Raw genomic sequence first — 22,446 nt, forward strand, 5'->3', positions numbered from 1 at the left:
GGCATCTGGCTTTGTGCCTGGGGGCTTCCTGGGGCTGTGGTGGGGAGCCCCCCCCCCCGGGCCTGTGGGCCACTTCCCAGCAGCAGTGCGGTGTGCCTGGGCCCCTCAGCTGCTGGGGGCTGGGAGGGAGGAGGGCTCCAGGCTCCCGGTGTTGGGGAAGGTGTTTCCCATCAGAGCAGTCACCAGGAGATTGGAGTTTCTCGCCGTGGCTGCCTCCAGCCTGGGGTAGAACCATCGCTGTGGTGTAAAAGCATCTAACAACCTGGATCCAGGTTGGAGGTGGAGGGAGGAGGCCCAAGAGCCAGCCTTTGTTCAGACAACATGGGTTAATGGCAACAATAAAGGAAGCAAACCCCTCCATGCTTGCCTCTGGGCCCCAAGGGTGACGGAGCAAGCTCGGCTGGCTGCGGGGCAAGATCAAGGCTGAGGGACAAACCCTGACCTGCGTCCTGTGCTGAGAAGACACCTGGGGCCCATGGCTCAGCAGGCGTGTGAAGCTGCGGCTGCTGCGTGGAAGGAAATGAGAAAGCGACCGTGGGTTTGCAGGGGCAGGTTTGTCAGACATTAAAATGAAGAGGAGATTCGAGCATGTCAGAGGCAGGAAACTGCAGCTAAGGGGGGTCCTGCTGCTCCTGCAGCCTGTGAGCGCAGAGGAAAGGGAGGGAGGGATGTCAGCAACCAGCACTGTTGCTCCTGCCCTGGTTCTCGCAGCAGAGGAAGCTTCGGCCGCTTTCCCCAGGCCGCGCTTTGCTGGTAAGGGGCAGGTGAAACCGAAGGTTCAGGCGTGTTGCTGTTCTGCAGCATGTGTGCTGCTTTTAAGGCCCCGTCTAGCCCAGGGGTGTAGCTTAGATGGCAGTTGGACGTGAGCCATTCTGCCTTTTTGGATCATCCAGCCCTGGCATGGACCTGTTTCTTTTCCCCTTGCTCCTAGAACAGCTGTTGTGATGTTAAATGTTTTTAAACCTCTAGGGCTCATTAACTTGCCCTAAGCAAGTTGGCTGAGGACCAGACCCGATCCATGGCCGTCCACTCACCCCAGGCTGGGGGAAGCTGGCAGCAGGGTTGGGGGCGACGCACAGCAGGAGCAAAACCCCCTGGGCTGTGGCGGGTGGAAACCTGCAGTGCAGCTGGCAGTTCACAATTTATTCACAAACCCTCAAGTGTGAACGAGATGCCTTTTAATTAAAATATTGTAAATGGTTATTGCTGCGTGTCCAGCAGGATCCTCTTTTATGCACCTTAAACCCAGTACAATCCATGTGTTAAAAGGCTTGAAAATCAGCTACTTCGGGTGCAGTAAGAGACTGGTTTCTTCCTGGCTGCTGCCCTGCTGCTCCCACCAAGCAGAGGGGTGAGTTACGGGTGGGTGATAGCACGAGCAGCTGCTGCTCACAGGCCCAGTCCCGCACAGACACCTCACCCAAAAAATGTTTGTGCAAGAACTTGAGGGGCCTTATGGTTTCAGGCTGTTCCCCCACCTGGGCTGGGCTTTGGCTTGTTGGGCATTTGCATCCCCTTTCCCTGTGCTGTGGAAGCGCAGATGTGGCAGGACCCTGTTGCAGCCCGTGGGGCAGGCAGGGCTCCTGTGCACAGCCTCTGCCTTCTCCCGGGGGTGCTGGGTGCTGCTCAAGGTGCTCAAACATCGCATCCCAAAGCACCTGGCTTTAGAGAGGATGGACCATCGGGCAGCATCGGTGTCTGCCTAACCCCACCTGTCCTGTGTCCAGACCACCACCCCCCTGGTGCCCGGCTCCCTTGGCGTCAAGGAGCGACCGTGGCTGAAACCAGGGAAAGGCTGTAAGGAGGGCTGGGTATCCACTGTGGGCTCTGGCTGTGTGGGGCCCTGCCCTCAGCTGCTCTTCGCCCCCTTCGCCTTGGTGTCCTGCTCGGAGGGGTCTGTCTCTGTCAGGAGGAGGTAGGAGCTGATGGCTTCCCGCAGGCCCAGGCTGATGGGAGAGTCCTCCTCCGGTGGGGATGTGGCCTCAGAGAACAGGAGGGAGCTGCCAGGGGCAGACAGGGCAGTCAGTGGGCAGCCCCCAGGCCCCCAAGTGTCTGGCAGGGGTGGAGGGGGAGCCCCAGCCCCTTCCCCTGCCCTCCCTACCTGTCAATCTTGTCCCAGTTGAGCGATGGTGTCTTCACAACAGCGGGCATGGCAGGGACTGGGGCTACCCTCACCCCTTCCATGGCACAGGGCTCTCTGAGGGGGCAGCACAGCCCCTCTCCCACCTCTGGGCAGGGAGCACACAGCATCAGCAGGCTGCCCGCCCCCACCACCACCACCTGCACCCCAACCCCAGGGGCACCAGGGCTGGTGGGGTACCAGGGGCTCCCTTTTCCCCCTCCCTCCCTGCAGGGCATCCCCCTCACACAGATTGGGGGTGCGGGGGGGCTGGCAGGGCATTACCAGAGTAGTGGTCCACCAGGTCATGCAGGCTGGGAAAGGTGAGCCGGGGCGAGATGTAGAGCCAGCCGTTCTCCAGGCGGTGGATGCGGTAGTGTGTCACCGAGTCCCAGGAGGCACGCTCACTGCGGCGCACCGACAGCGAGTAGCAGCCTGCTGGTGTGAGGGGCGCGTGGCCAGGCTGCTGTCAGCTCCCTCGCCCCCACTGCCCTGTGCTCTCCCACATCAGGGCCTCTATCACCCCGGGGGAGCTGGCAGCACCCTTCTCCCCATGGGGCCGTGCAGCCCTGAGCATCCCTTGTGCCCTGAGCACCTCCAAACCAGGGGTGTGGGAATGTCGGGACACGGGATGACCTCAGGCAGCTGCCTGCCATATCCCATGCACCCTCAGCTTTGAGTATCGTGGGTCTGTGCCCAAGTCTCCACTTCTGGGTGCTGTGCAGGGATGGGCCAGCGCCACGGCCCCCTTGGTGCCCAGGTAGCTGCAGGGCCATGGACCACCGTGTCAGCGCATCAGCCATGTGCCCTGGGGCACCTGGCAGGATTTCCTCACAGGTTCCCCTTGGCACCTCATCGTGATGGGGGCCCCGTTTCATTTCAGAGGCTGAGCCTTTCACTTCTCTGCTTAATCAAAAGCTGCAGGAAGCGTGCTGGTGGTTTTTCCTTTTGAGGCCCAATGGCAGAGGCTCAGCACGAAGCAGGGAGCAGCAGTGCCAGGAAACCGCTGTGCAGGCAGGCTGCCAGGTGCAAGTGATGGAGGATCGGCCCCACTGAGGCCCCACTTGTGCCCTCAGCTCCCTGGTGGGGATGGCTGGGCGGGGGTACAGGACACGGGGCCTGAGGGCTCTCACCTCGCCTAGTCTGGCTCTCCCGTATCAGGAAGGACCCGCTGTGGTTGCCCGGCTGGAGTAGCAGCTCCTCCGCCTTCTGCCGACTGACGCCCTCGTACAGCCACCTGCACAGGGAGCGGGTGCTGGCAGAGCCTCTCCTGGCTGCGCAGGGACACTCAGTGCCCCACGGCCTGTCCCCTCCAGGCTGGAGGGGACAGCTCGGGGTGCAGCAGTGCGTGTCCTGGGGGCACCCTGGCACGCCATGCCACCTTCCTGAGCCCCAGCGCTGTTCCATAGGCCATGGAACCAGGGCAGGACATCCCAGCGTAGTGGCCGGGATTTGGCCTTGGGGTTGGCCAGGCTCTCTGCCGTGGGGCTGTGCCCACCCTGGGACAGATCCTTCCCAGCATTTACCTGTGCCTGACCTTGGCCACACAGCTGCTGGGGACATGGCACTCCTTGCCAGACACCTCAGATGCCACCAGCCACCACTCCCCGTCCCTGTGGGGAAGGTGGATGAACCCGTCCTGAGGGGCTGAGGCTGCTGGGCGCAGGGAGGAGACTGACCTCCCCCCAGGACGGGTGCCACCATCATAGCCCTGTGGGCTCCACGCTAGGTGGGAGTGCCTGCTTGGCGCAGGGACTTACTCGGAGAGGACACGGAGCTGCTCCCCCATCCTCAGGACAGCAGGTGCCCCTCCGCCAGACGGGAAGTCGCAGAGGGCCAGGAAGCTGCTGGGAGCTGTGGGGAAGGTGAGGGGGCTCAGAGCTCCCCCTGCACCAACTCCAGCTGGGGGCGGGAGGACCATGCACGCTGGAGGATGCTGGCCAAGCTGGCAGCTGCCAGGTGCTTACCTGGCTGTGTGGGCAGCGGGGGCTGCATGGTGTTGGCAATCGCTGGCAGGATGCTGATCGGCTTCTCCCGACTGGGGAGACTCCCCATCCCTCAGAGTCAGCACGTGCCCCTGGTCCGCAGCCACTGGCGGCTGCGAGGGAAGGAGCGGCTCAGGCCCAGTGGCAGCAGTACCGTGGGCCCTGGGCACAGCCCGGTGCGATGCCACAAGCTCCACAGCACAGCCGTGTCAGGACGCAGCCTCATGTGTCCAGGGCGCGGTGGCTCCCAAGAAAGGCAGGGCTGGGGCAGGGCTCTGGGCTGGGGCTGAGCCCAGCAGGCAGCTCCCTGGGGAGCCCTTCGAGGAAACCACCTCCTGCTCCCCGCTCGGAGGGTGTCTGGGGACTTGTGGCCACAGCTGGGGTGAGTAGGGGGCCCTCCCCATCCGCATCCCCAGGGTGGGCAGCAACTGGCCATGCTCACCGTCTGGGTGCTGCCATCCCAGCCCAGTGTCCCCTGGAGTGTGAGACACCCTGTCCCAACACCCCAAGCTGCACCCACCCACACCTGCTGCTGCCCTTGGCAGGGGCAAAACCCCACTTACCTGCCTCTCCCTGCTGTCACCATTGCACAGGAGCCATCAGGGCCAGGCAGCTGCCAGCTGGGCTCTTCCCCGTGGGGTGCTGCTCCAGCGTGGTTGGTCCCTGGGACACCCAGGGTGCAGGGGGGTCCTCTGGCACGGTGGGTGTTCTGCATGGAGGGTGCCACCCCCCCCCCCAACCCCCACCCCCCCCTTTGCAGGACCTGCCTGGGTCACCCTTGTCCCTCTGCTCTAGGGCTGTTTTCGGGTGCTGGAGCCAGGGCTGTGCACTGCAGGCTGCTGCTGCTTCCTGTGACATGCGCACACCCGAGCGGGGTTTTCTCTTTTTCACTCAGCCAACAGATTGCTCAGCCATGGCCTGGCGGGACCTCGGTATGGGGCACAAGGCCCAGGAAAAGCCCCTGAGGGCAGTCCAGGCACTATGGCATCACACAGGGGTTGGGGAGGGATGGTGGCACATGAGAGCGGGAGCAGCACCAACCCCAGGACTCGGGGGCTGAGGCCGGACAAGCCGGGCCAAACCCCAGGGGAGGGTACCTGGGCCGTGCTGCCCTGGGGACGGTGTGCAGTGCTGGCTCTGGCACAGTGGGTGAGGTGCTGCCCAGCTGTGTGCTGGCGTGACATGGCACTGCTCCGCGCCCAGCGCCGCTGAGCCTGGCTGTGCTCACCTCAGGCTGGGTTACGTGTGGGAGCAGCCCCAGCATCATCTCTGCCCCTTCCCCAAATGCGTGTGGATGTTTCACTTTTCAAAGCAACCTGTTTGGCTCACAGCACGTGTGTTGTCGTGTCGTTCCCCCCCCCCCCCCCACCGGCCCGGTCAGGACCCCCGATGCCCCCCGCCCCCAACCTTGGGGTTTGCTCTGGGCAGGTTCTTCACTGCCGTCCTGGGACCAGCCATGTCTTGCCGGTGCTCACGGTGTGCCACCGTGTGTCGTCCCCCCCCGCCCCCCCCCCCCCCCCCCCCCCCCCCCGAGCTTCCTGCAGTGCCCCCACCGCAGGGGTGGCTGCTCGGCGGGCTCTTGGCCACGCTGCTGCGGCTGAACATCCTGCTCTATTTATGCTGTAGCCTGCAAAGTTTCTGGTCAATCGTAAACCACCGTGACGGTGTGAAATGCACAGAGACAAGAGCTTTTACGAAAGCAGGCACCCGCAGGGGCCTCATGCAGCTGTTGGGGTGCAGGGCCACCCCACCCCCCCCCCCCGGAGCCTGTGCAGAGCTTGGACACTGCTGGCTTGCAAGGGGTTGAGTGTGTCTGGGAGAAGATTCATTTGCTCCTGGAGGTGGTGATGAAGCCCCACTGGCATCCCTGGGGACACCCCTTGGTGTGCTGTGACCCCTCCCAAATGCGGCTCCTGCTGCCCAGCTCTTCTTGCGTTAGTGCTGGTGCATAAATGGGGGCCCCAGGTCACCCCACACCCCAACCTGGGGCTGGGCAAAAGGGCTTTAGCTTAATGCACGGTGGGAATGTGGCACGTGGGGCTGTCAAAGGTGTTACCAGGGGTTTCTCTCGCTGCAGGAGCTGCTGCCATCTGCTCCCCGCCCCAAAATGCAAACCACAGCAACTGTCCCTGCAGGTTAGTTCAGGATTCAAGGTCAAATAATGGATGTTTTGAGGGGGATAGAGTCCCTGAGAGTCCCCCATCCTGGTTCCTCCTCAATGTGTGCCTGACACCAGTGGCTCCAGCTTGGCTGTGGCTCCACCTTGAACACCGCTGAGGACAGCCATCCCTCCCTGTTGCTCATCTCACAGCTGCACTGCCCTCCTGGCTTAAATCAAGGGAAAAAAACCCCACCAGTATTGGTTCTGAGCCTCCCAAACCAAAATTTTCAGCTGGGACTCCTTGCAGCATCATCTGGCACTGCCAAGAAGAGTTTGACTCCATCCCCTTTCACCAAGGGACACGGCCAGTTGTGGGCGCACAGCGTGCTCCAGCTGGGGCTGCCCGTGGCACAGCTGGGACAACGGTGTTCTGGGCAATGCGCAGCACCTTCCAGCACCAGCAGCACTGCAGCTGAGCAGCTGGCTGGCAGAAACCTCAGCCCATGGCTGTGAGACGTGGTTTTTCTGCCAGTGACCCCCCCCAAAAACCCTTCAGCAGAGCTGGGCTCAGCAAGGCTCACCCTGTGCTGGTCCAGAAAAGGAAGCACACTTCTACCGATACAACTGGGGAGCTTGGGCTGGGAGTGCCTCTGAACGAGCTTGTCCCAAGGTTTTGAGCCATCAGGAATTCAGTCCTAAGGGTGTGGGAGAGTCGGAACGTGCTGGATCCATCTGCCTGCCCACCCCCAGCTGAGCCCCCTCCCTGGGCACGCCAAACCCAGCCAGAAGAAAGAGGTCTGGGAACCACTCCAGTATTTTACAGGGTATCTTACACCAATCTCTGTGCTGCCCTCGAGGTGTGGAAATGCCCAGCTGTGCCCCCCCAGATGGTGGGGGTCCAGCTTGCACCCCTGCAGTTCCCAGACCAGCGCCGCTGTGCTTTGGGATTCCCACCCAGGGAAGCCCACCCCGAGCTCCAGCTCTGCTCCTAGATGTGGCTGGCATTACTCTTGCCACCCAAAGAAACATTTTGTCCTTTATTAAACTAATTTCTCAACTTGTATTTAGCTTTGATTTTTCATATTTTTAGCATGAAAAGCACTTGCTTATTTGAAAACAAGTTTACTTTTTCCAGTTACCCTTGGGGCAATAAAATACAACAACCCTCACTACCAATCTTGCCTTGTTTCTGCCTATGAACCACCACGGCAACAAAACTCTCTTCTTAATCATCCCCCTTCCAAATTGGTAAAAAAATCTAATCTATTTTCTCTCTTGGGTTCCTTGTCCATGGGCAGCCTGTAGCTCTGAGCTCTCCTGCTCCCACCATCACGAACAGCACTCAGCGAGCTCGCACCAGCCCCTGCTGTGGTGTTATTTCCTCTAACTCATTTCATTGTCATTTTAATATTGCGTTTGCCTTTCTTTTGGTCTGTTGCTGTATTTTCATAAAGGGAACTCAAGGAAGAACTGTTTCTGGCAATAAAATGACAGTGCTGCACGTACATCAACTCTTCTCTTGCGTATGTTGCTTTGCATCCAGCACTTGCATTTAGCAGCAACGAACTTCAAGTGGATTCTTTGACAGTCTCCTGTCTTCTATAGACTCAAACTTCTATTTTTGTGGATTTAATTACTTTGTCACTTCACTGCTCGCTCATTAATACAACTGGTCAATTTTTCCCATTTCTCACATTTCAGTCAGTGATTCACGAGAACACTGTGCCTCACTTCCTGCAATAACCTCTCCTGCACAGACCTTCCCCCAGCACAGGCTGCAGGATTCCCCCCGCGGGCACCAACAGCCAGACTGGGGCTGATCTGTGACCAACAGTTTAACCCCTCTTCGGTCCCAGCTAGCTTTCTGTGAAAGAATGGCGACAGACATCTGAAACTTGAGAGCAAGAGCTGGATCTGAAAAGCAGAAGATGAAGAAACGGTTGTGTTAAACGACCGGCTGCTGCGCATTGCTCCACCTGCACCTGGCCACGGCACAGCGGGCAGACGTGCGAACAGACCTCACACTGCCTTCCAACCTGCCCTCTGCTGCTTCGTGTCACGACAATCACCTCGTCGCAGGGTTTACAGGTTAACTTTGTGCTGTGCCCATAAAGCACGCCGGCGCAGAGCACTGTTCACCAGGGAAGGCAGCTCCTCGCCTTTGTTTGGAGGCAATTCTTGGCAATGTGCCTTTTTTGCAGCGAACCCGTCATTTAGTCTCTGCTCCATCAAAGCTGGAAGTTTCTTTCTGCGTTTTCACAGAAGCCAGCTCTCCAGCGCCTTCAGATAGCCTCTTCAGGGCACCCGACGAAGATGTGGCCGATGCTACCCCTTCCATGGGAAGAGTTTGCCTCTCATGGTAGGAGACACCAAAACTGACAAAACCGGCACAGGTGTCAGGTCATGCCAAGAGAAACACCACGAGCACACAGGGGAACAATGAAACTCAGTTATCGCTTTATTTAATACCTGGTACAAAGTTCCCCTCAGGCAGAGCCTCCCAGTCCCATTCCCTACCTGAAATGGAGCAGAACATGAGCGTGACTCTCGGAGGAGCTAGCTCCCAGCGAGTCAGGACTGCTCAGCAGTTAAGAAAGGGTGTTTTGCTCACCTATCAAGACCTGTAGTAGCCTGACCACTCATCCCTTTTCTCCTGTGAACAGCCAGAACCTGGCATGCAGCAGGCATTTGCCTCCTGCCCTCTGTGACCGGCCAGATGTAAAAAGGCAGCAGAATTGTGAATTCCACGAAGACAGTAAATAGTACCTGCACAGAGGCACTCACTGCTCACACTTCTGACCTGACTCATGCGAAATCCACCTGCTGGCAGTCATTTACATTCACCGGTATTTCCTGAGCCTCAGCTAATGCCCAGTGCAGACACCCTGCCCAGGGCTGGCAGCAGCGGGAAGCAGAGCTGGCAGTGCAGATTGCTGGAGTTCCAGCTGGCACCGGGCACTGCTGCCTGTTTCACAACCTACTCCATGTTAACGATTTGCCTGCGCCAGAGCAGAAGAGTGACTAGGTGTTAACTGCATCTGGCCCTTCTGCAGGAGAGGCAGAGGGTCAGCAGAGGCGGTCTGGAAGCCAGGGCTGCTGTAGTTTAATCCCTTGTACTCGATTAATAGTGCACCTCGGTTAGTTTAAGTTTACTTGTTAATTGCTTTGCCCTTTCAGGAGGCTCAGGTAAGAAATCACTCTGCTCCTTCTTAACACACATACACAGATGAGACCAAGACAGTATTTCTGACCGTTTGTTTTCCCCACGGCTGCCTGGCATACCGAGAGTCCTGGGAACACAAAGACCTTCTGGTGGGTCCTGCAATCCAGGCACAGCTCTGCCAAGAGCATCGCCTGCTCCAGTGCCTGGAGTTTCACACCATCGTGGTCTTGCTTTCCCATGTCCCACAGATGCCGTACCAACTGCACCACAAGGGTCCTTTAGCAGAAGCACAACTAGAAAGCAATTCTAAACCTCACAAAGCCACAGAAATTATACTTAAATGAACAGGGGCGACAACGGCTGTCATCTGGATTGATATACAGCACAGACAGGAAATGTACAGTAACGTGACTTACTAAGACTGCGAAATGTTAACGAGTTTCAAAGAGGCTCTGATGCCAAGGGCATACAGAAAGGACCAAAGTAATGCCAAGTACAGACTACCAAGGAGGTGGCAGCTCAGATGGGCATGCACAAGTTAGAGAGAACAGTTAATGCCATGTTGCATGAAATGCTAGATTTTGAGAGGGTTCAGTGGGGGCGAGTGGAGTTGTCTGAATCCAGAAGAGGGGCTCCTGCCTAACAGGATACTTCCATGGTTTGAGGTGCATCCTGGAGGTCAATTCCTTCTGGGGTTCCAGCGCTTCCTTCACCATGGTTGCTGGTATGAGACCGGCTGCGGACACTCTCCCCAGAGCCCACGCTAGAGGAGGAGTGAGTACGGGAGCGCATCAGCCTGGTCATACTAGCTGCTGGCACTGCAAGAAAGAACAAGCATGGGACTTAGAAAAGGAGGAAGTTCCTAGAACAAGTATCACAGTCGCTCAGATGTGTGTCACTGGGTAAGCACAAAAAGAGCTATACCCTCAGGAAGAAAACTCACTCTTCACTGCCAAAATTAAGTCTTTGCACGTCTAAAGCAAGATGTTTAAGGCCCAATTTCAAAAGGTCCAAGGTGAGCAAATGCCAGAAGCGTAACTGACCATTTGCAAGTGCAGTCATGGTGAGCGTCTGTGCAAACCAAGGCAGCTGTTGTACAGGTGACCTTTTGAAAGTTAGTCTCATCACTCTAGAAAACCACAGAGCTGAAGTCATGCAACAATCAACAAAATACAAATGAAAGGTGAAAAACCATAGCATACACGTCATACAATGGATCAGCCCAGCTCGCAGCAGGCCAGCAGGACATGCCGAGACAGAGCAATGCACCCGAAGAATCATTCAACTCAGTACACAGACTTGGGCCGAGGCAGATGCGCAGTTGAAGGTACCTGACTCAGTGCTTAGGTGGCTGAGCTGCACATAAGGGACTGGAAACAACATGAGACAAGGAAAGGGATGAATACAGGAAAGAGCCAATTAGTTGCGGTGTGTGACCAGCAGCTATGCTGCTCCTGGGATCCCCAGCTACCTTGCCTTCCACTCCCAGCTCACACACTGCGCTCAAAGCTCCCAGTATTTCTGCAAACAGCTGCTAATGAGCATCTTAGGGAGATGCCAAGCTGACTCAAAAATCCATCAGGGCCAGATCTCTTCAATGCCTTTAGCTGGAAATTGCACTGTACCTGGTGACACTACCCCCCCACCCTACACAACCACAGCCACTCAACAGAGATGTCATCTTCCTGTGGTGGGGAAACGGGGGTATACTGTAACTCCAGATATGAAACAGAAATTTGTGTCTCTCCTTGAGCTGACAGCATCAGATTTCTGCTACAAGCCTCCTGCAAGGTATTACCTTCCACCTGCAGTATCAGCACAGGCAGGTCCAACTCTTTTGGCCAATGTGCAGAAGGAACAAGAATAGCTGTTGAGGAACTGGCTCGTGCATTTCTAGAGATGGCAAGCTGCTCATTTGCTTCTCTCTTGTTCTCCCCGAGAGAGGAGGCCTTGCTGGCCAAGCTCAGCAGTGCCAACACAGTCTTGCCCACCAAACTTGGGAAGACCATTCTGGGACTAGCTACTAATTCTGGAAGTAGAAAATTACCCCCTGTCCTTCCCCAGTGCTGCACATCCTGTTTGCAAGAGATTTGACCCCCAAAGTGCTGCTGAAGTCCTTGCTCTGATGACAGCACTTCCTGACTTTACTAACACTGGGAACACAAGAGATGTGAATGCTGAAATGCTCTCAGACTGTGAGGCTGAGGGAGCCTTCTCACATGGCACCCTCCTTCGCAGGACCAGGCTCTTCTGGCCAGCCTTAGAGAACACAATTGTCCCACTATGTTCATGTCAGCTACACATAGCTCTAAGGAAAGGGACAGCTTCTTCTGAGCCCTGATGCCCATGAGTTGGCAAAGAACTTCCGGCCATGTGGAGACCACTGGGACTGTCACAGCTGACATGGTGGCCATGCTGGTGGTTAACCAGTCATGTGAACCGCTCCCTCCTGTAACTCCAGCTTTTGAAGGTTCATCATCCACAGAAGGGAACTCCTAGCCCTGGCCCCTGGCAGTCAAGACAGAGCTGTGCCAAGGTGCCTGCAATGGAGAAGAGTTGCTTTAGTGCAGCGAGAAGCCCTTCTCCTGAAGCCCCGTCTCTGGAGTACGGAAGGCCGGGGAGCTGAACAGCTGCCAGCCTGACACTCAGGACACAATGTCTTCTGCTGACACTCCAGACACAATGTCTTCTGCCTCCAAGCACGAGGAGGAAGCCACAGGGCAGGGCATGCACTGGATCAAAGCACAGCTCCCTCTGGGCACCCCGGGTGCCTCAGAAGTCACCCAGCTCCCTGTTCTGCCATTAGAGGGTTTCACTCTGAGATATCGCTTACCCCTGGTGAGAGCCTGAAAGAAGCAGGCATGTCTGAGGAGAAAGGAAAGAGCTCTCATGTACCCATCACAACTGCAAGGCTGTACTGCTAACTCCTTCCTCTCCAGAGAAGGTATGCGCAGAAGATTTCAGAGGATTTACCGTTCTTGGGAGCATGCTTTTCTGGACTGGCACAAAGACAGACTTACAAGGTTTTACCAACACCAGCAACCAAAGAGGGGTCACCACTCTAACTGCAGTGCAGATTAAACACAGGTCAGGGAACAACATCAGTTTGCTAAGGCTTGTCAGCACACTAGTTGATTTTCCAGCGTGGATGGATCTCCTGGCAACCACACTAACTCACGGGTGGGGACACAGATGCCAATGGGCTCAGATGGACCAGAAAGGCTGAATTCCCTTCACAACAATCCCGCTCCAAACCAGAAAATTTTGTTTGCCACTTACTGTAGCCCATTCCCTGGACAAAGTACTTGAAGGCTTCAGTGAGCTTGCCAGGCTGTGGAAACAGAACGTGCAGCTTTAGTGCAAGCAGAGCAAGGGGCTCTGTACAACTCAAATGCTGTGAGGCAGTCAAGAGGCGTTTCTCACCTGAACCACCTGTGGCAGGCCCCCGCAGTCGGCCATCTGCAACAGGAAACAAGAGGGAGGTTGAAACATCCTTCGCACCCGGGACAGCCCCAGAACCGTGCCAGCACTGCCCACCCCACCGGGGCTGCGCTGCTACAGGAGGCACGCTTCTACCGTCTTGTCTCTAAAGCCGAAGCAAGGCCTGGTGACACGTCTTCTGGGAGTCTGTTGCTGAAGGAACCCAGCACCTTGGAGGCCGCATGACCAAGTAAGCTCAGGCCATACTCTAGAAGCCAGGAGTGACTCTCCACCATCCTGGCTCCCCCCGTCACTCTTCCCAAACCTGTCACTGAACACTTCTACACAGCAGCTCCCTGGCACACTGCGGAGACGTAGGTGAGGATGGGAAGGACTGGTATAAAGCTAGAAAAAGTGATGTTGTTGCTGGCAGAGAGCCGGGTGGAGGCATGGCACCTCTGGTAACTCTCAGCAAGTCTTCCCTGCCAGTTGAAGATAACAGAGATGTGGCCATAAAGCAGGGATTCAGGGACCCCCTGACAAACTCCCCAGTCTGGCTCCACACAGGAGACAGCAAAGCCCTGAATGACTGTCCACAAAGTTCTTAAAGCTAAATGTATGGAAGGCAAAAACCTAACTGGAGCTGGCCTCAGCAAAAATAATGTCTTTGTGCAGGCTGGAATGATTCTGGAGTGGTACTCACCTTCAGAAGGGTAGTTTTGGTTGGGTCAAGACGTGAATTGCATTCAACCTAAAATAAAAGGAGGAAAGAGGGACATGATATCATACAGAAAACTTGAAGAGTCAGCTGTAAAATGTGGGGCAGCTGCACCAGAGGCAGCAGCTGTGTTCAGCAATGGGAGCTTCTCCAGGGCCAAGAAGGACTGAGCAGGAAAGCAGAGAGCAGGTAGGAAGAGAACAATGAATGAAAGATGCAGAGAGGAAAGGCAGGTGTTCCCATCAGAGGGGACCATGTGGTGGCAGAATGTCACTGTTCTGAGAGACGGGGCCATGCCTTCAAGGGAAATCTTCCCCTGGTTTTGGGGATGCACCATGAAACCCTGGGGCTCCTTCTGGGCTCTGACAGCAAGCCTGGGAGGGAAGGAGCCTTCTGTGCAGTGCAGACAGGAAGGAGATCACTCAATCCCCTGGCCAGACAAGGAGACCACAGCCACCTCTTCTCTGTAAGGTGGCAGCGAATAGGCAGAGCCCTGTAGGAAAGGCCACCCCAGCAGGGGAGATTATTATGAGCTGGGAACCTGGGCAACCAGATAGGCAAGCCAAGACCCAGAAGACCCTATCCCGTCCCCCAGCTGTGGCTGGGAAGCATTGAGACTCCTCAGGAATATTATCCTAGCCAAGTCAAAGCTTGGAGAATGTCTTGGACTTCCAGACCAAACAGACTGATGAAAAGGTAACAGGCCATGACCAGAAAAAGCCCTGCAGCAGTTCTCCCTGCACAGCTCCTAGGTCCAAGCTACTGCTTTAGGAGACTCCTTCACTCTTCCACAGTTTCTTAAGACAAGTTCTTTAGTTCACAAACGCCTGGTCTTCCCACAATCACCAGCTGACAGGGAGGAGCAACATCCACCACAACTACACTGCACTGTGCCATGCCCCATTTAAAGCTGTGCTGGGAGGGAAGTGGGTTATAGATGTCTGCAGAGAACAACAGGAAAGAGGTGCTTCTAAGTGTTGCCTTCCCTATGATACAGTGCTTTTGCAGAGCTCTATGTGACTCCCCACCACAGGAACTGGAGTCACAGTGCTTATTTTTGAAACCCAGGTAGCCTCAGTTCAACAGCAAGAGAACCATAATTCATGACTTGAACTGACTCAGCAGCCTGGCAGAGCTCAGGGAAAGAAAAGTTCCTGAAATGGCTCCTCTGCATCAGTTGTTGAGCAAGATGCTTTCTCTTACTCAGATCCTGCCATCCTCACCTTAGAGCTGCCCTGCAAGGCCACAAAGCCTCCCAAGCCTCAGCTCTCCCACTAGACAGGTCTCAATAGCTGGGGAACAAGAAAAGAGCTTGGGACAAAGCCACTTTCTGTGACTAGCTCTGGGCAAGGAGAAAGCACTGCTGGGTGAGGTGTGTTTGCCAAGCAATTTGTGGGGCTAAGGTCATGAGAGGAAAGAGTTCACGTGTACGTACCACTGCTTCCACAGCAGGTGAGTTGTCACCAACCACTAGCAAGGCAGGGCACCTGGTCAAAACCCAAAACAGAGAGATATTACTCACAGTGCATCTAAGGGATTTCTGAGAAGGTTGAGCTCTGTGGCCTCATGAAAGGTTTACAAGGCTCAGCAAAATCCCTACCTGCCACCACATCACAGCATTTTGTTGCACCAAAACATCTTCCTGGCCTTGCACACACACCCATATTGTCCCCTCCATGCACACCAACTACCACTACTGTTGCACACATGTTAAAAGATATACCTAGGGCTGGGAGAAACCCCATCTCAGGCTGCAAAAGGGGAGCGTGCTCTCTGAAATGAATGTCTGTTAGGAATTTAAGAATAACCACATCCACCAGAGTTTAATGCTTCTGAGGCTGGCTATTGCTCAGCACTGTATTTTGGTTTGGATTTTAGAAAGAAACGCAAAAGATGATGGGGAATATATTGAAAAATGTCATGATATCAAAGCCTCTGTTGGTAAACCTGCGCCTTCATATCCATTTTTATATTGTAATTCTAGAAGAACAATTAACATTCAATGTGTAAAACATATACAGGAGGTCACTGACCAAGTGGCTGTGAATTTACACCAGTCATTTACAGATCAAGGTAGGAAAGGGGTGGCTAGAGGCCCCACTTTTGTGTGTTGACTAGACGACAAAAATCAGACTGGAGAGGCTGTGAGTTATAGACCTCAGAGCCAGTGGAGCCCCACCTCTAAGGAGACAGAGGATCTATATGCAAGTCTACTGGCACAGAGATTCACACTTCCACAAGAAATATTTTAAGGGTCTGCAGATCCCTGTGAATCACCTGAATGGACAGACAGTGCTCTGTGACTTACAGCTGCCTGCATGACAGAGCGCAGCACAATTGGCTTTGCCTGGAGACTAAGCAGGGAAATCCACCTCTTTTAGGTTAGCCAAGATCTAGAGGGTTTGGCTGTGGATGCCTAAAACATTTCTGGGACTGACAGGAGCAGAAGTCTGTACAATTTCCAAGGAGCAAAAAGTGAAGAGCAGAGCAAAGGCATCCTGCCTCAGCACTGCAACTGGCAGTTATCATGTGCTCCACACATTTTGCCCCTTTTGCTTTCTGGCTTGGAGTATGAAAATTTACTTCTACTTCCCCTGTGCTGATTATCATGAGTTCTCATTGTCTGTCCCTTCTCAGCTGTACCCTGCACAGACTATGCCCTCCCAGATGAAAGAGTCACTGCCAAGGTGGGAAAACACCACTGCATTCTCTGCGTTCAGAACCCACTGCCATCTCTGGGAGAATTGTGTCGGTAACGGCTTTTGGCAAGGTGGGGGGAGACAGACAGTGGCAACAAACAAAAAACCTGCCTCCCTGATTTTTCATGCAAAACAACCAAACTAACAGCTCGGCAAGTACAGAGACTGCTGGGTGGACACACTTATTCTTCCGACCCTGCCTTCTGGAGAGACTCAGTGTGTTCTTAATGAAAGGGCTTCCTGACGCCTCTCTGCTCCGCTCTAGCTGACAGGACTGCACCAAAGCCTGGGACAGTCTGAACAGTCTTCCCAGCACTTGGGCTTGTGGGCTTCTTGCTGAGAAGCAGCAACAGCTTTTCTGCTGAAGGGACTGCACGGAAAGTAACTGATACAGGCTGATTCAGAGCAACTTACTTGAGTGTTTTTGCAGTATTTTCATTGATGCCAAGAACTGGTCTCTCAATTTCCAGGTCTCTACGACTGAAAGACAAACCAGAAGAATTCTCCATCAAATCAGCAGAGGGAACTGGTTATCGAGGGAGCACACAAAATTCAACCAGGAGTGCTGGCTCCAGCACCCAGGTGACAGGTTGTCACTCCCTGTGTCATGCCATGAGCAGGAGCCCCAGCAGTAATTGCAGACAACAGGATCCACGGCCTCATGGCAAGCTGAGAGATGACCTACTGATGTGAAAGGGTCATCCAGGCACGAGGCTGAGCTTGGCTCAGGATAATGGCTGAAGACCAGGCTTAGGACAAAGGTTCCTATGGCATAATATCCAATGGAGTAATACATACGGCACCAAATCTACTGATCTATGGGAGCAACCTAGCAGGCAAAAAGGTGTCCTGTACCTGTTGTATGAGGTGAGGAACAGCTGAAGGTTATCTTGGTTAATGTCCTGTGCGATATGAAGCCTGTATGTTTGGATCAAATCTAGATTTGCCTGCAGTTCCTCCTATACAAAAGCAGAAGAATTGAAAGACAGGGAACATCATTTTTTTCACAAGTAAAGAAATGATACTCGTAAAAATACTGAAGCACTAAACTGCCTCCATACATACCGTTCCCCTGTGAACAATAACACAGAGGGCAGCAACTCCAGACCACATTAGTACCCAGGCTACACTCAGTGTTTCTGTGACATGACTGTTAAGTGTCATACTTTGATAATGCAACTACACTTTCACAAATGCAGTGTACATGCTGCTGCAGGAGTACAAAGGTATCCTGAGATGGGAGAATTTAGCGTCTGAGTCTCAGTAATGCTTACACAGATACAAATCACTCTGGTTTAGGAAGGTCTTCCTGCTTATGCTTAAAGGAGCAAAGCTTTATAGGTAAGCCCCAAGACTGGAACCAAAGAAAAATTTAATCCCAAGACCCAGTTCTACAAAGAAAATGCATTCTAATGAGAGCTAGAGAGAGACAGAGGGGAAAAGGGAATGCAAGGAAGCACTACATATAACGACAGGGCTTGAAAGCGGGGTGAGAACAGCACATGCTCTAAGCAGGAGGAAGCTACGTGTCTCCTTCCCGTGCTGATGTGTGTTGTTGCAGGAGGGCTTCAGGCCAGGGACTGATCAGCTCTATGTCATACACAGTGTACATGAGGCACAGACCCTTTCAGTCGCCCAGTTGGGTTGCTGGTTGGGAGCCAGCAAATCCCAACCAGAAGGCATTGCTGCATCCAAAGTTTTCAGGAGGGACTGGTTTGCCTCTGCTGAAACTGAAGGGGAAGATGAAGAGCAGGATGCAGCAGTTCAACATCTGGACACATACAATATCCCACTGTCAACTCCCAGCTGATATCTGCTCTACCCACAGCCCACATGCTTCCATGCTGGCTACAGAGCACCAGCTGCCACTGGTTTCTGCAGACAGTTGCCTGGGCACCACAAAGACAGGACTAGTGTGTGGGACACTACTTCCTTAACGTGTCTGGAGTCTGGGGACCGTTAGAGCGAGCATGAGGATGCATGTCCTCCCTGCAGTGTGCAAAGCCCTGATGCGAGCTCACCACACAGAGAAAATAGTACTATCTGTAGCAAGCCTTATTTGATGGACCAGTGCTGTTTTAGTGCAGGTACATACAGAAGTTATAGCTCCGTGGGAAACATTAACACCTGCTGGGTACTTACGTGGCCAAAATGATGCGCCAAGACAATATCCACTATATTGGTTGTCCAGCCTGAAAACTGAAGAGCAACCATGAATGAAGAGGAGGGAGAGTAACTGGAAAATGCAGTTTCATTACAAATTTCAAAGCAGCTCCTCAGAGTAAAGAAAATAACAAAGAAACTATTCAAGCAATATAAGGAACAAATGCCTGAAGCTTGGGAAGCAAGACTCCAAAGAAGCCTGTGCACACACAACACACAGCTCTCCAGAAACCTGGAACGTGAATAACTGCAAGTAGCCAGAATAACAGAATAATTAAAAGATGCATTCAACCTCAGCCAAATGAAGGCTGCAAAGCATGAGTACTAAATCAGAGGAAAGTTGGGTGCTCAAAAGCCACTCATCTCCAAGCAGTTTACAAGGATTTCTCATTCACATATGATCATACCCACCCCTGCTCCTACGGAGGAGGCTGTACTACACCCAGACTGAGAGCGCAGCAGGGACAGAAATGAGATTGTACAGTTTTTGCCATAAACTGACAAATTCCTGTACTCTGTCCTTTTTCTTCTTAATCTACACACTGTTCATAAAGCACTGTGAAGAGGAGATGTGCAGGGGAAGGAGAATCTCACCTTGGACGCTGCCCAGTCAATCCAGCCCTTTGCACATGGATCAACATTGATAAGAACGAGTCCCTCCACCAGGTCGGGGTGGCTGAGCTGTGGGGACAGAGCACAGGCATACTCAGAAGGATGATTCAGCCCACGTGTTGGTCACCGGCAGGCGCTGCAACTGGAAAGCTTCTTGCAAAAGGAAGACAGAGTAAAATGAAGACTAGGTGGGGAGCTCCTTCTGTGCCAGGCAGCCAGTGGCCTTTTCAGAGGCTGGCCCAAAGCCAGACTCCAGCCAGACCCTATGCGATTCAGTTGTTGGCACTGAGGGGCTGACCCAGCACCTGCAGCCTGAGCAGGGGCCTGGGCAGCTCCAGCGGCAGGGCACCCGGCTCACAAGAGGGCACCCCTGCTGCCCCCCCCAGCTCACAGACACCCTGTTCCCTGCTCCAGCCTGGCATCTCCAGCACCCTGCAGTTTACCTTGGGAGTTAGGGGGGAGCATGGGTACAAGATACTTTGAGAACTGCTTGCAAACACGAACCCAGCAATCTTATACAACCAGAGAACTTCAGGTTCTAGGCTCACTCCACAGCTGAAGTTTTACAGCAGCTCTTCTGCTCCATTGTACAGATTAGCATTGGTTAAGCAGAAGGAAACAACTCTGTCCTCAGCAGGAAACTGTCTGCAATCCAGGTAGCATGGCAAGGGCTTTCTGGCACTTCACTGAGCTGAGGCCAAGGCTTATTTTCAGGACTGAAAACTACACAAGATAGACAAGGCAAGGAACAGAGCAAACCCCAGTACCTCACACTGCCCCAGGCTCAATCCTGACTGCTGGAAATGGGAAGCAGAGAACTTTTTGTAGGAGGGGCAGCTTGCATGGTGAAGTGGCTTTAAGAAGCAATAAGTGGCTTAAATCATCGGCAACTCTGCACTCAACAACTTGAAGCAAACTTTACTGAGAATGTCAGATTTCCATTTTGTTTTGCTTTGGGTTTGGTTTTTTTTTTTGTTTTAACACTACCTCTGAATGACTCAGGCAAATTCCTGGGCTGCTAAACTATGTCCACTGATTTCACATGCTTATAAACAGTCCACTAGAGAGAAATGCAGAAGTACATACCAAGATAAAGCTAGCACTCTCTTGTTAAAGGGGGGAGTGCAAAATCTACCTCCTTCCAGTAAAAAAGCACAGTCCTCATCAGCACTGGTTCACAGCACATCACCAAATCAATTATTTGGTGTCACAAACACTGGAAACAGCATACAGTAATGCAGCCAGTCTTTGTGACGACACGAGGCTGGATATTCCTAGCAGCCAGGATGGGCTCTCCTGATCCAAAGACATTGCATTACAATCTTTCCACGTCTGGCATAGCTTCAGAGTAGCCTTGGCTGCTCCAATTTAACCATCTGGATGTGAAGTAGCTCTCACATGGCTCCCTGCAGGCCTACTGTAATTACTGCTACTTTGCTGGTGCCCCACAAATGGTCTGTTTGATCAGTGGAAGACCACGGCTCATATAAGTCACAAGGAAATTAAGAGGTACTTACAGCACACCTGCTGAGGACATAAGCGCCAGCTCCCAGTCCAATCCCAATGAAGCTTTTCAGGCTGAAATATAGGTATTTCATAATCAGCAAGGATAACTTAAACTCACAGCTGAAGCAGCCCTAGAGGCGAAGCCTTTTCCCTCTCTGCATCCAGCTGTTCATTTATGGTTCATTTTCAAAATCCAGCAATAATGCAGCAGCCACAAATTGTCTCGTGTGGCAGACAAGGTTCCCAGCATGAGAACCAGACAAGGTTACACAGTCAGGTTAGGAGGTGCTCAGGCCTCTTGGGACAACTCAGTGAGTATGTCAGATGTTGGAAGCAGAGACAGAGGCAGGTGCTGGAATGGCTGCATTCAGCTGGCTCACCCCGTTTCCTTTCAGAGACTTACTTCAGGTGCGTCAGAACGGCGGGCAGCATTTCAGCCAGTTCATCCATACTGGGATACTGGTACCTGAAAACCAAGGAAGGCTGAAATCAAAGCACCTCCAAATACAGCTCGACAGAGGTTACCTTCCAGTTCTACCCAAGGTAGGAGAGACAGGGCCGTGCATGTGCATAGGTGATTATTTTGCAACAATACTGTATATTCCAGCCAGCTGCATGGATCCCATCCCTCAGAGCAAGACTAACACAGAGCTGTGGTTTTTTGGGCAGACTTCCGTGGGAGGACGGACAGAGAGAGCAGGGAATGCCGGTTAGACTGCAGTGTGCTGGGCTCATGCTCAAGTCAGCAAGCTGGTACCAGCGCTCACCACTAGTGAGGGCTTTACCCAGCCTCAGTAATAGGAGAGTTCCCCGAATGCCCCTGGGAAGCCTCCTCGTCTTCCCATTTCCTCTGCTCCTGAAAGCTGCCTCCCACTCCACTCAGCCTGGCAGTCCCTGTTGGCTTAAACAGGGTGCTATCTCAGTCCGACTGCAGTCCAAGACCACATCTGGGACAACAAGGGTCTCCGCAGAGCTCTTACCCAGATGGGAACGGGGGAGCTCCTTCCTGCTGGCCTGGTGCATCCACATGGCACACGGCAAAATGCTGAGTGATCTCTTGCATGTCTTCAAAGTTAAAGAATGCATTAAAACAGGATTTGTCTACAACAACAACAAAAAAGAAATGAGACACTTCCTGAAATTTTATTGCGATTCACCCTCCAAATACCATGGCACGCACCTGCATGAGCGCACCCCCCCTGCTGAGCCCGCAGGGCAGTCGATGCCAGGGGACGCACACCGCTGTGCCCCACTGACTGCAACAGAGCAGCAAGCCCTAGCAAAGCAACTGCTGCGACTTGCAGGGCAGGCAGACAAACGACACCCCTGCACGCATGCCTGGGAAAACAGGGCCTTGCAGCACTTGGGTACCCACAGTACGTACTACAGAGCACCTGTGTGAACATAACAGTACATGTTGGGTGGGAAGACGTGGAAAGAGCAACTGAGCCCGCTACAAACATTACACTACTTCTGCAGCCTTGTGGAAGGGACTTGCTCACCTGCCCAGCATCCAGGGAACAGATGTCTTGTGGCAGCTCTATCACATAGTGCAATGAGTCAGCCAGAGCACTACAGTGTGGTGGGTGGACCTATTTTCACCTTTCCACCTTGGCCTGACCTTTCAAGGGCTGTTGGAATAGACAGGGGCATGCCTCATGCTCTCTCTCCTGCAGACCTTTCTTTTTACCCTGAAATGACCTGTCCCATCTCAGCTCCAGGCCAGTCCCGCTGGTCCCCACCCTCAAAAGCAAATACCACAAACAACTTTTTCAGGGTCCTGAGAATGCAAGGGCTTACGGTTGAGGCCAATGTCATGGTATGTGAGAATGACAGGTCTGTTCCCCTTGGGTGTGCCCCGCATGGTGACATGGACCACTCCGAAAGCTGTCTCAATGTCATGTTCCTGCAGAGAGAGAAGAAGGAGCCTCAGTGTTACATGTGCTGCCTGCGCTACAGG

General features: G+C 53.7%; 2 protein-coding genes across 10 annotated transcripts in view; both read right to left on the reverse strand.

Moving 5' to 3' along the window:
• Positions 1-1,161: 1,161 nt before the first annotated feature.
• SLA2 (Src like adaptor 2) lies at positions 1,162-4,910 on the reverse strand. 6 transcript variants are annotated; one of them, XM_054845690.1, is made up of 8 exons: positions 4,668-4,910; positions 4,087-4,217; positions 3,880-3,973; positions 3,646-3,732; positions 3,253-3,356; positions 2,405-2,557; positions 2,102-2,228; positions 1,162-2,000 (listed from the first exon to the last, which is right to left on the reverse strand). In XM_054845690.1, the coding sequence occupies exons 2-8, from the start codon at positions 4,172-4,174 to the stop codon at positions 1,850-1,852; spliced, it is 804 nt and encodes a 267-aa protein (XP_054701665.1). In that variant the 5' UTR covers positions 4,175-4,217; positions 4,668-4,910; the 3' UTR covers positions 1,162-1,849. The 6 variants fall into 6 exon arrangements, with proteins under 6 accessions (XP_054701665.1, XP_054701666.1, XP_054701667.1 ...); XM_054845691.1 differs by having other exon boundaries at positions 2,405-2,554; positions 4,668-4,875; XM_054845692.1 differs by lacking the exon at positions 3,646-3,732 and having other exon boundaries at positions 4,668-4,881.
• A 3,730-nt stretch (positions 4,911-8,640) lies between these two features.
• Positions 8,641-22,446, reverse strand: part of NDRG3 (NDRG family member 3) — a 62,205-nt gene continuing 48,399 nt past the window's right edge. For 2 of the 4 annotated variants that reach the window (XM_054845685.1, XM_054845683.1), the window contains 14 exons: positions 22,287-22,392; positions 21,467-21,587; positions 20,890-20,952; positions 20,498-20,558; positions 18,963-19,049; positions 18,348-18,404; positions 17,061-17,164; positions 16,620-16,685; positions 14,942-14,993; positions 13,492-13,539; positions 12,792-12,827; positions 12,648-12,699; positions 10,700-10,738; positions 8,641-10,186 (listed from right to left, as the gene is read on the reverse strand). In XM_054845685.1, coding sequence (XP_054701660.1) covers positions 10,008-10,186; positions 10,700-10,738; positions 12,648-12,699; positions 12,792-12,827; positions 13,492-13,539; positions 14,942-14,993; positions 16,620-16,685; positions 17,061-17,164; positions 18,348-18,404; positions 18,963-19,049; positions 20,498-20,558; positions 20,890-20,952; positions 21,467-21,587; positions 22,287-22,392 — 1,071 coding nt within the window. In that variant the 3' untranslated portion in view covers positions 8,641-10,007. The remainder of the gene's footprint in view (positions 10,187-10,699; positions 10,739-12,647; positions 12,700-12,791; positions 12,828-13,491; positions 13,540-14,941; positions 14,994-16,619; positions 16,686-17,060; positions 17,165-18,347; positions 18,405-18,962; positions 19,050-20,497; positions 20,559-20,889; positions 20,953-21,466; positions 21,588-22,286; positions 22,393-22,446) is intronic. The other 2 variants (XM_054845687.1, XM_054845686.1) reach the window with 1 other exon arrangement.

The sequence above is a fragment of the Grus americana genome, chromosome 17 (genome assembly GCF_028858705.1).
Source record: "Grus americana isolate bGruAme1 chromosome 17, bGruAme1.mat, whole genome shotgun sequence".
NCBI classification, from domain to species: domain Eukaryota; kingdom Metazoa; phylum Chordata; class Aves; order Gruiformes; family Gruidae; genus Grus; species Grus americana.

What these genes read in the sequence shown, in the direction of transcription:
- SLA2 (XM_054845688.1), bottom strand. Translation starts at nt 3,682, where the DNA reads ATGTCCCCAGCAGCTGTGTGGCCAAGGTCAGGCACAGGTAAATGCTGG. An exon ending in GGAGAGCCAGACTAGGCGAG is followed by an intron (nt 2,558 to 3,252) that starts GTGAGAGCCCTC and finishes CCCTCACACCAG; the next exon opens with CAGGCTGCTACTCGCTGTCG. An exon ending in CCTGGTGGACCACTACTCTG is followed by an intron (nt 2,229 to 2,404) that starts GTAATGCCCTGC and finishes CTCCCTGCCCAG; the next exon opens with AGGTGGGAGAGGGGCTGTGC.